We start from the raw sequence: 12,701 nt of genomic DNA on the forward strand, positions 1-12,701 counted from the left end.
TTTTCAGTGTTTTGATGCAATTGGAGATATTATAAAGAAGAGTTTTCAAATGCAGAGGACAGGGGAAGAAGCTTTTCCACACTGTATCGCTCTAAAAAGTTCCTTCTTAGAGTTTTGACGCTACTAGAGTATTCGGTGTAAGCAAAAACTAACTACAACTCTTCGTTGGCTTCATTACAAGGAAACTAACAAGGATTGTAGTCTCTACATTACCTAAAATGTAAGCCTTCGGTTCAATTATATTTTTTGGGTGATGAAATTATAATCAACAGAAATGTGTGACTAAAATTTAAAATCTCATATTAAATACTTTTATAAATAATTTCTAAACAAAATTCAAAACGTCGATTCACTATATTCGATTAAAATTTATCCTAAATCAAATTGATAAATAAAATGAAAAAAATTAAAAACAGCACAATAAAACATCTAAAATAACATTAAAATCAGTCTAACAAAATTTTTATAACGTTTCACGTCGAAAATAACAAAATTTTAAATAGATAATTTTCATTGCAGTTCAACGTTGTTTCCATTAAAAACAAAACCAACCGTGGATCGAATTTTTAATATACAGTTTGTCCCATACTAATTCAAAAGAGATACGCTGAAAAAGAGGTGTAGAAAATCGGAAAATGAATATTTTTGTGGGTTTTATTTTTTAAAATGTTCGTTTTTGAAGAGTTTTAATGAAAAAAATTGTTTCGAAGCTTCAAATCGACTTGTAAACGTATTATTGTTGATAACTTTCTTTATAAGCAGTTTAATGAGGTTTTTACAATTTTTTTCTTAATCTATACAAAAAATTCTACAAAAACGTCGATTTTGTCATCATTAAAGTAATATGAAAACATGAATTTTTTCAAAATAACTTCAAATAATTAAATTCATAATATGTACAGAGTAATAGGTCGAAAAGTAGAAAAAAAATATTTATTTTGAAACTAGTTTTCAATTGAAGAAGATGTAATCAAAAATATTTATGATTTACCTACAGAAAACATAAAAATAATTTAATAAACTCAGGTTTAAAGAAAATTTAATGATATTGGATGATTTTCAGATTTTCTACAGCCAAAATCGAGGAAAACCGAAGTTTGAATTCAAATAATAATACATTAGCTAACAATTATATTTTTTTATATAGTTTTCACCCAGTTCGACCCTGCATTTTATTGACATTATCCAGCAGACCTGATAAGTGACGTCACTTGACAGCTTTGGTAGATATCGTAAACAAAGCGCAGGGTCGGACTGACTTGAAAACCGATAACATTTATACCAAATAAAATCTTTAAGCGGGATTTTTTTTTGCCGTAAAAATATAGATTTAAAAAAATATAATGAAATGATTTCCGGATTTTTTACAGTCAAAAACGAGGATAACTGGTCTTTGAACCGGTCATCCAAGGTATACCTTCCAAAGGATAATCTAGAACGTCATCGATGAGGTTCAAAGGTATAGTCGAGACTAACAGTCAAATCAAGGTTATTTAAGGCCTTTTGTATTTTCAAAAATGACATAGCGGGTCTACCAAAAAGCTTATGATCGTAATACCGGTGATTTATTTTTCTAAATTCACCGTAAAACGAAAAAAGAACCAAAAAACTAGACTATACCGTAAAATAACCTAGAATTTATAAATAAACCCACGGTGGTAATTTTTTTTTTTTTTAAATGACCTTGAACTACCATCCACCGAAGACAAAAATAAAACGAGAAATGAAAACTCTCAATGCCCGGCGGCTGTAGGAACCCACTGACTCTTCCTGTGTTCTGCGTCGACGGCCACTTTAACCTGAGCGCAAATGTGAGCGACGTTAGCCCCTGCAGACACGACCGCGGTCACCAGATGGCGATATTCCAATTCCAACTTTTGACCGTGTTCGAACATTTCCTTGGCCGCTTTTCCCGATAATTTATCGATGCTGTATCTGGCATCTTTCACTTCCCGTATCTGTTTGGTACTTTTGAATTTAATCAACAGCACCACCGGGTAGATGTGGTGACGGTGGAGACGTTCCACCATCGTTATCGATCCGTCCAGCATGCAATGCAAACGCGTTTGAGCCACCTGCAAATAGAATTTTCAATAAACGACGCGCCACACCGATTCGGGGAAGGTACTTACCGATCTAACGGCGGATATCGTGATACATTCGTAAGTGGAACCCCTTCTACGGTATTCCAATATCAAACCTTCCGCCAATTCCCTGTCTAATTGGGCCTGGGAACACCGTCTAGATTCCGTCGAAGCCCTAGTGAATTTATCCGGGAAATCTTGCACCAGTTTATCGGCTACGCATTCCGCCAGAGGTCCGAGGACGATAACCGGACGAAATTCCGGATACTGGAGACGTTCCACCCGTTGATAGGACGATTGAGATAAATCCTCGTGGAGCGAACCCGAATCCGAGTACCAACCGGGCGATAGATTACAAAAACTCGCCAGTTCCTTCGAATCTCTCGACGTGCCCAAACCGGAACTTCCGCTGCTGCCTCTTTGATGTTTTTTCCTTCTGAAAAAACTTCGACGCGCCGTCGCAGTCGAACGACCTAAAAAATATTCGGTTTGAATTGTTTTTTCGATTATTTATTGTTTATTATTTACTTTCGGACGGATCTCCGGCTCCGCGTCTCAACAACAATTCTTCTTCGACTTTATATTTACTGGGTATGATGCCGCATTGTTGCCGATGCCCTTCCGCGTCTAATTTCCAAGCGCGCCACTGACCCGGCACCCCGTTGAACATCGTATTGTCGACGTACAAAACTTCGTCTTTGGAAAACGAAAATTGCGGAGGTTCGGTCATTTCGTTACCGCTCCGATCGAAACCGCATCTCACGTATAGACTATCGCCTGGTTTGTCTTTTATTTCGTTGTATTCTGTAAAATAAAAAATTCATCAATACTCCCGAATACTTTATATAGACCCCCAAAACCAAAACACCGGCCCCGTCCTAACGTCGAAACCAAAATTTGGCGGATGCGATTTGTACTTATCGTGCACCGACTATTTCTTTGTATTGTTTTTGTGAGATGTATACCGAACGGTGGATTCGAATAAATTAGTTGAATAGTGTTAGTGAATAGTTAAGTGTCAACTATAGCTTACTGTCGATACGATAGTGAGCCAGTACGGTGACTTTATCAGCGGGTTTGGCTAATTCGTAAGCTGCTTCTTCGGCTGTAGCTGCTCTAAGATCGCTGCCGTTGTACTCTAATATTTGATCTCCGGTTCTCAGACCAGCGTGGTAAGCTAAAGAGTCCGGTTGGACGGAATGAATGAATATTCCGGCGGCGTTACCGCCCACTAACGATATACCCAGATTGGAAGTCTTCAAAGTTTCGATACAAAGGTATCTTGGTTCCTCAGAGGAATTCCTACAAAAGATAATAATTCGAAATTTTTAATTTTGAATTCAAAAAAATATTTATAGAAAATTTCATATGGTTTTATGATATTAAATGATATACGCTTTCAATCAAGTCCGACCCTGCAATTTGTTTACAATTTCTAAGCAACGCTGTCAAATGACGTCATTTATCAAGCCCCTTGGTTAATATAATGCAGGGGCGGACTGAGTGAGAAACATAAAAAATATTAATTTCGATTTTCAGTTTTATATTATGGTTATTAAATATAGAAATTCTATTTCAACTAAAGTTTTTCCAAAATTTTCGTTTTTATAGTAGATATATAGGAAATTAATTACTTCAAGATTAATTAAACGATTTTCAATTTTATTTATTGGCTTTCAAACAAGTCCGATCCTGCACTTTATTTACAAAATCTACCAACGCTGTCGAGTGACGTCATTTATCAAGTCCTGTGGTTAAGATAATGCAGGGGCGGACTGAGTGAGAAACATAAAAAATATTAATTTCGATTTTCAGTTTTATATTATGGTTTTTAAATATAGAAAATCTATTTCAACTAAAGTTTTTCCAAAATTTTCTTTTTTATGGTAGATATATGGAAAAAATATGGGAAATAAATTACTTCAAGATTAATTATACGATTTTCAATTTTATTTATTGGCTTTCAAACAAGTCCGATCCTGCACTTTATTTACAAAATCTACCAACGCTGTCGAGTGACGTCACTTATCAGGTCTCGTGATTATTATAAATAAAATGCAGGGGCGGACTGGGTGATAATTTTTTCTCAAAAAAATAATTGTTGGTTATTAAGTCGAAATCAAATTCATTTTTCAGTTTCTAACCTGATTTTTGATTCTAGAAGATCGATTTCAATGAATTTGTTTCCAAAAAATTTATTTTTATGGCGGATATATTAAACTTGTTTTATGACATTATTGATTTCTGTACAAATCCGATCCTGCACTTTGTTTACAATATTTAACAACGCCGTCAAATGACGTCACTTAGGATACTCCCTGTATAATGTAAATAAAATGCGGGGGCGGATTAGGCGATAATTTTTCCTCAAAAAAATAATTTTTGCCCAATAAGTCAACAATTAATTTCATTCATCAGTTTTTAACCTGATTTTCAAATCGATTTCCATTATTTTGTTTCCGAAAATTTTATTTTTATGGCGGATTTACGCGAAAAAATTCGGAAAGTATGTCATTTGAATATTTATTTTATGACTTCAAATATTATTGGCTCTCAAGCCGGTCCTATCCTGCACTTTGTTTACAATGTCTAGTCAAGTGACGTCACTTAGGAGATTCCCCGGATAATGTAAATAAAATGCAGGGTCGGATTGAGCGAAAAATATATAAAAACAGAATTGTTAGTCTTAGATAATAATTTAAACTGCCAAAAAAAGATTAATTTCTAAATATTGTAATATTTTAAAATAAAATATTTACCTAGAGTTTCCGTTGTTGGTATTATTTTGAGCTTGCCGTTGTATAACCATCAATTGCGATGGTTTCAATTGCAACAACGAACTTTTTCTCACTTCCTTCGGCGAATTGCACGGCGTCGCCTCATTATCTATTTCTTCGTCATCTTCTTCTTCTGATTCACTAGCGCAATCTAAAAATTTCAATTGATATATTAATTTCCCTCGTAGGGGCGATAAGACCTACAAGTAAAAAGCCAGGGCGACCCCCCAAGCAGACCAAAGCTCGAATGTCGAATTAAATCGAATCAAAACTCGACTGGGAATGCCCGGACGAGCCGGACAAGAAATATATTTCGCTCGGTAATAGATTCCGGGACATACTACAGTGCCTGGACTTGTCAAAGTAGAAGCAGACAAACCCTTCATGGAACCTGAACCCTTTCGTGATATCAACTGTAAAACAATAGAGAAAAAACTGGAAAAGTAGTTTGATAGAGGTTACTGGGAATTTGGACACTCTGCGAATACCGATCGGAGTCTTGTTAGGGCATGCAGATCAAAACCTCTATCCACACTTCGAAACAGGGTAGGAAGCTACGGAACTACAAAACATCACACCTTGGAGGGTATGAAGTAGAAGACAAAGATCTCTGGTAGCTGGAACCATCGCAGAACTTGAAGACTCCATAGCAGTACACCTTGGAGGGTTCTTAGTCACTTTGTGGGACCTTTGACCACGTAGGTTTTCAGCTAGATCCCACAAGACGTTACCAAAGGCGTTAACTCGAACCTTTTGATGTCATTAGACAAGCAGTGTCAGTGCTGGGCACTTACAGATGACGCGGACTGCAGTTTCGTCCTCCTCCGTGCACCGGCTGCACTCCGGATCGACTCGAGACGCGGCAGCAACACTTTTAAGAGGGGTTATGGGTCCGTCGGTGACCGTTTAGTCGTTATCCGAGTACCCAGGTGCCCCAGGTGGATCGGAACGAAATACAAGACAAATATCATCGGTAGATACTTTTAGAGAAGGTTTTGCGGAACGGATCGGCTGTAAAAATAAAAAAAAGGAATCGAGATATTAAAAATTGAATCGTACATACCTGAGCAATTTCGAGATTCTCCTAGTTCGTGGTACTTCTCCGGACTGTACTGCACCAACATAGTGATAGAGTTGCCGCACTGTCTGAGAACGTTAGCCGCCAAATTGTAAGTGGCGTTCCTCATGTTTATGCCGCAAACCTCCAACAGTTGATCGCCAATTTGCAGCCCCACCCTGCTGGCCAGACTATTTTCGCTAACCGTCGAAACGAATATCCCGCCGGCTTCCGGACAATTGATTTGTATTCCTAACGGTTCGTTGGACTTGTCGATGTGGACTCTGCGCAATTCGCCCGGAAGCGGTTTGTGCGCCCACGGGCAATACTCCTTGTGGGTCGACGCGCCGGAATGATCGCCCGGGCTGCTGAGTACTTCGACGAGGAAACTCGGCATCGGGCTGCCGCGTTCCGAACTACCCCTTTCGATGCTGCCGGTGCTCACTTTGCTGGTTACGCTCGGATTCGAGGGGACGCGGAACCTCTGGTTCTTCCTCGGAAACGTTCCGCCGGATTCCAAGAGGTCGGGTTGTCTTCGAGAAGTGGCGACGTCTGCGGACGGACTGTGGATGTGATGGAAGGGCTCGAAACTGAAACTCTCCTTGGACTGGTTCAGATGGGGAATGTGATGCGGTTGGTAAGGGTAATGGAAACGGGGCGATATGAATAATTGACTGTGGCCTCTAGAATGTGAATGATTCGATTCCGGTTGGATGCTTTCCCTTTCCGAATCGGATCCGTACTTTGGAACTAAAACGTATATTCGAAATAATTAAAATCATTCTGATTGACAAAACTGTGAAATTTGTTTTTGCCTGGGAGGTAAACAACCAAAACAACAAGTTCGCGATCGGTTTTTGTACATTCGCGTTTGGCGGAGGTCGAACTTCAACCTCTGAGTGGGAACAATTTTAAATCGGAATTTTAAACCCAATTAAAACGTGCAGGTATTGAATTTTCACCGGTTTTTTGAGGTTTCCATGTATATAAAATGGAAATGACTGTGAATTGTTAACGAAACAGTGTAGAAGAAGTATTCGTGAACTTAATAATATCTGAGGTAAGTAAATCTCTATTCTTTACCGATTTTTTCAATTCATTTTAAAACCTCTTGGATTAAAACTCGAGGTTTTCAAACCAGTCCGTCTCTGCACTTTGTTTATATTTTCTAACAATACTGTTAGCGTGACGTCACCATGTACTAGCTCAATTAGATGTCATAGAAATATATTAAAAAAGTTATTTTTACAAAAAATCGAGAGACGATGAAAAAATTTATTTTTTAAATCGCGTTGTATTTCAACATTTTCTGTGAGTTTGTAATTTAATTTTTCCTAATTACTTCAAAAAATTAACGATATATAAATACCCATTCCGACCCTGCACTTTGTTTTCATTTCCTGGCAATACTGAAACTGTGACGTCACCAATCAGGTACCAAAGATAATGTAAGCAATGTGCAGGGCCGGATTCGAAAAAATTGATTGAGGATAATAATGGGCGAATTAATTTTAATATGTAGACTGATTTTAAAGTGAATTAATGAAAAAAAAAAAAACAGTTTGTTTTGGAATATATCTGAACGAAATTGAATTATTAATAATTATTATTTACCACTGCACTTTGTATACGCATAATTAATATCGAAATAATATATTAAATAATTTATTTTGACACATAATTTTGAAAACTAAATGTAAATTTTCATTTTGAATGGATGTATTTCAACATTTTCTTTAGATTTGTTATAAAATTTTCTGTAAAAATTAGTAATATTTACAGTCCCAGTCCGTCTCTGCACTTTGTTTCAATTTTTCTAGCTATACAGTCGCTGTGACGTCACTTATCAGGTACCAACGTAATTAATTATGATAAAAATATATTTAAAAACTCATTTTGCAAAAAATCCAATAAGGATATTAAAATTTTCACTTTCAAAGAATATATTTCAACATTTTTTTTGGAATTTTTAATAAAATTTTCTCTAATTATATACTCAACTTAATAACATATACATTCCCATTCCGACCCTGCACTTTGTTTACATTTCCTAGCAATACTGAAACTGTGACGTCACCAATAAGGTACCCAAGGATAATGTAAACAATGTGCAGGGTCGGACTCGAAAAAATTGATTGAGGATAATAATGGGCGAATTAATTAATTATAAATTTCAATATGTAGACTGATTTTGAAGTGAATTAATGGAAAAAAAAACAGTTTGTTTCGGTATATTTCTGAACGAAATTGAATTATTAATAATTATGATTTTCCACTGCACTTTGTATACGTTTCCTAGCAATAATGTCACTGTGACGTCATTTATCAGGTAGAAGCATAATTAATATCGAAATAATATATTAAATAAATTATTTTGATAAATAATTTTGAAAACTAAATGTAAATTTTCATTTTGAATGGATGTATTTCAACATTTTCTTTAGATTTGTTATAAAATTTTCTGTAAAAATTAGTAATATTTACAGTCCCAGTCCGTCTCTGCACTTTGTTTCAATTTTTCTAGCTATACAGTCGCTGTGACGTCACTTATCAGGTACCAACGTAATTAATTATGATAAAAATAAATTTAAAAACTCGTTTTGCAAAAAATCCAATAAGGATATTAAAATTTTCACTTTCAAAGAATATATTTCAACATTTTTTTTGGAATTTTTAATAAAATTTTCTCTAATTATATACTTAATTTAATAACATTTACATTCCCAGCCCGACCCTGCACATTGTTTACATTTTCTAACAATACTGAAACTGTGACGTCAAGAATCAGATACTAGAGATAATGTAAACAATGTGCAGGGCCGGACTAAAAACATTTTATTTAGGATAATTTTTTTAATAATTTTAAACTGAATCGAATTATTAATAATTACAAAGACTTACCACCAGTTCTGGTATTCTTTTTGCAATATGTCATAACTTCTTTATCGACAAATCGATGTACTGAAAAATCTAAACTATTATCCGAATTGACGTTGGCGCTTAATCTATTATTGTTCCCGACCCTCAATCGTTCGAATGAATCCGCAACCATACCGAAATGGTGCGAATTATCGACGCTCTTGTATACAGAATGTCTCGCGTAATTCGGCTGAATCGGAATAGGAGGCACTAACGATAAAGGCACTGGTGTCGAATTCCTGTAATTGTAATTTTCCTGCAGTTGATTATTCTTCGGAGCTAACAGTGATAAAGGGGGACGTTCTTTCGTTCTTGTAACCACGGTACCACCGTTAGGAGTGAGTATCGGTGCTGCTCTGGCTTTAGGCCAAGTACCACCGTTGTTTTTCTCTTCTTTCGTTTGAGAAAAATGCTTTTTCGTTGCTGAAAAACAAAAATTTCCCATTAAAACACATCATAAGCTAAAATTATATCTATTTACCTGCCGATCTTTTAACCGTACCAGGATGGTAGCTATCCAGTACCAAATCTAATTCCGCTATCGCTTGTTCATGTCCGTAATCAATGGGATTCGGGGAACTGTTCCTATATTTCTTTTTATCTTCTTTAGAATGCCTCCAAGGCCCTCGCATCATTTCCAACTTTTCCTAATTACAACGGAATAAGATCCTGTCAATATATTTGCGTTAAAAAAAGTGAATTTTTATTACCTTTAACCATGCCCCACTGTTATTTTTCTCTTTGAAATCCTGCAACAGCCAATCTTCAGTTTGCGAACTGCGGTTTTCCTTTTTATGTCTTCTAACAGGAGTGAATACGTTAGGACATTCAGGATAACTCATTTTTAAAGTTGTTATATTGATAACATCGCTGGAATCTCCGTTCAAGATCTCCATAGCTTCCTCGGCACTCTCTATATCGTCCATAGATTTATCATTTATCTAGAAAACAAAAATGATCAAATCGAATAAACAAATATCGATTCTCTCTTACTCTAAGTACTCGATCTCCTACAGTTAGACTTTTATCTCTCGCAGCTAGACTCCCTTCGCTTATTCTATTGATGTAAACTCCGATTTTTAATGATAATCCGTGGCAACCGGGTACAAGCCTAGCTGTATGTATCCATTTAGTGACTTGATCGTTGGTTACGTCGTTTCTGCATCTGTTTCTCTTTACCAAAACTCTAGCTAAAGGCATACTTGAACGTATAGCTTCCGTAACCATACGTAAAGATCCTTGACTACAATCTATGTCGTTCACTTTGAGGATACGATCGTTTTGGAAGAGTTTACCTTCTGCAGAGGAACCGGAAGCCACTGACGCGACATAAACGTATCCGTCACCTAGAAAAAATTGAAATTAGATACTAAATATAAAAATTATAGTTTTTCACCTGATAATTCTCTTCCTGTGGCAAATTCAAGTCCTTCTTCATCGGCCGCTGTGAGTTCGAGTTCGACTACTTCAGTATGAAGTCTAGAATATTCTTGTAAATATTCCAAACCGGACGATTTTTCTAGATGCATTTCAATAGCTTCCCTCAAAGCTTTAGCTTCTTTAACTAATTCGTTTCGTTGTTTTTTCACTGCGTCAGATTCGCGCAGAGATTCGGCCAATTCAGATACAGCTCTGTCTCTTTCTTTACGCATGTTATCACATAGGGTCCTAATGCTTTCTCTTTCCAATACTATTTTATCCCTTTCGCTAAAAAAACAACAAATATGTAGAATACGATTATTTCGTTAATTTGGGTTGTTGGATACCTGAAAGCCCAATCTCTACGTCCTTTGGAAACTTCAGCTTCTTGTACAGCTTCAGCTAATTCGGTTTGAGCTTTATCCAAACTCTTTCTGAGATTCTCCAATTCCTGGTTGGCCTGATCCAAATTATCCAGTCTTCTTTGATTAATCGAATGCACATTTTCCCTCAAATGTTCTTTACATCCCTGTCCATCCCCTAAAGTTCCTAAGCTATCAATGAGTCTTCCACGAGATATCTTGGTTTGGTCGCCCAACATCAACATTCCCTTTTCGGAGGTGGCACTAAATTCTCCAAATTTCTCCCTTAAATCGTTACCATCTTTTATCGCTTTATCGCGTTCGTGAAGAGCGCTAGAGATTTCTCGCCTTAGAGATTCCAGTTGATAAGTGAGATTTCTTTTTTCCTCTTGTAATTCTTTGTTAGCCACATCGAGCAAATGGATTTTTTTCAAAGATTGAGCCAGATCGTCGCTAAGTTTCTCCATTTCTTTATGAACAGTGTCCCTGAAACATTTCTAATCAATATTAATCAAACAAAATTGGAATTTTATATACCGTTCACTCATTACTAATGTATATTCGGCAGTTGTAGCATTCCTTTCATCCGTAAGCCTTTTAATATCTTTGTTAGCTTTAATGGTGACATTAACTGCTTCGTCATATTGTTGTTGTAACTTCTGATGAGCTTCTCTGTATTTAGCATATTCTTTACATATTTTAACTAATTGTTGTTTGAAACCGACTACGTCCCTCTGGGCTTGCGCCCTTTCTTGACTTAGAAGCTCACATTGTTTTAACAATCTGCTGTTCTCATCTTGTGCTATTTCTAACTTGGAAAGAGCTTGCGAATGGGACATGAAAAGGCTTTCGCTCGCATTGCCATTACGTTCAGTGAGTTCTTTACAGAGTCGCTGATTTTCTGCCTGTAGTTGCTTATTTTCATTTAGGAGTTCTGCGTATTTGGTTCTGAGAGATGCTGAATCTTGAGAGGATACTTCTAATTGATTCATCACAGCTCTGTGTTGCTCTCGGTAATAATCTAGGTCCTAAGAATAACTATTTGATTAAATATTTGTCATTAAAAAAATTTATTTGAATAAGTTTTCTATACTATATGAATACGTACACTAAGAGCAAGATCACACCTCCTTCTTGATGAACTTAATTCATTGTTAGTTTTCTCTATCTGATGTTTAAGAGCATCGTACTCTCTACTGGGAAAATTTCGTGATAAAGTACCTATATATATGAAATAATTTGAAAAATAACACCTCGAGAAGTATGTAGCACTTTTTAAATAATTATTTGAAGCAGTTTTATTTGACTCACCGTTGCTATCTCCTCCATTATCAGCATTAGTGGCCATCCTTATATGTTAGTTTCATAATTGTGATTTAACCACATTTATATAAAATGCAGCAACCTTAAATACAAATAATTACTGGGAAACAATAATAGATAATAATCCACCCAGTAAAAGCAAAATGTATTTATTGAAAAACAGAATCTCTACATAAAAATGAACGTAGAAAGATATAATTATAAAAAAAAAGAAACATTTATAATAAAAGGACATTCACTTAGTTCCAAACTAGTTCAATGAAATTCATATTGTTAGTTTCTTGCTTTCACAATTGAATCATTAATTAATACATGTTTCGACGAAATATCTATAACTACAAGCATAATTGAAAAAAAAATATGTCTTAATGAATATATATTTTACTGTTATTTACTCCCTTTCTATTGTATTATTTCACCTTAAAAAATTCTTTCAAGTCGTTTCGCTTTAGTAAAAATTTACTGAACCATATAAATAGTAAAAAATAGTTATATAAATTTCTATTAAACAGAAGTGTAGAAAAAGAATAATTAAATCTTTTGCAATATTGGTGGTTACGGTTTAACTGAATCTACGTAGCATCCTAGTTTTGTTTATTTCTCAAAATACGAACTTTTAAAGTAAATAAATAATATGATAAATCTATTAAAATTACTTACCGTTCATAATATTATATTTAATTCCAACACTTACTGAAAAATAAAAATAAGTATGCAATCTTTTGCTACATCTGCAACTGACATTTATTGTCATCTGTCT

The 12,701-nt window shown here is 35.5% G+C and overlaps 1 protein-coding gene across 2 annotated transcripts; it reads right to left on the bottom strand.

The window, feature by feature from the left end:
* Window positions 1–12,701, bottom strand: LOC130895139 (disks large homolog 5). Of its 2 annotated transcripts, none has more exons than XM_057802303.1 (16): window positions 12,602–12,701; window positions 11,930–12,023; window positions 11,727–11,839; window positions 11,156–11,646; window positions 10,604–11,104; window positions 10,234–10,544; window positions 9,831–10,183; window positions 9,548–9,778; window positions 9,319–9,484; window positions 8,820–9,260; window positions 5,925–6,668; window positions 4,844–5,012; window positions 3,118–3,386; window positions 2,613–2,888; window positions 2,133–2,557; window positions 1–2,075 (listed from the first exon to the last, which is right to left on the bottom strand). In XM_057802303.1, the coding sequence occupies exons 2-16, from the start codon at window positions 11,964–11,966 to the stop codon at window positions 1,734–1,736; spliced, it is 4,869 nt and encodes a 1,622-aa protein (XP_057658286.1). In that variant the 5' UTR covers window positions 11,967–12,023; window positions 12,602–12,701; the 3' UTR covers window positions 1–1,733. The 2 variants fall into 2 exon arrangements, with proteins under 2 accessions (XP_057658286.1, XP_057658285.1); XM_057802302.1 differs by having other exon boundaries at window positions 11,930–12,041; window positions 12,602–12,631.

This window comes from Diorhabda carinulata, chromosome 6 (assembly GCF_026250575.1).
Source record: "Diorhabda carinulata isolate Delta chromosome 6, icDioCari1.1, whole genome shotgun sequence".
Classification (NCBI taxonomy): Eukaryota; Metazoa; Arthropoda; class Insecta; order Coleoptera; family Chrysomelidae; genus Diorhabda; species Diorhabda carinulata.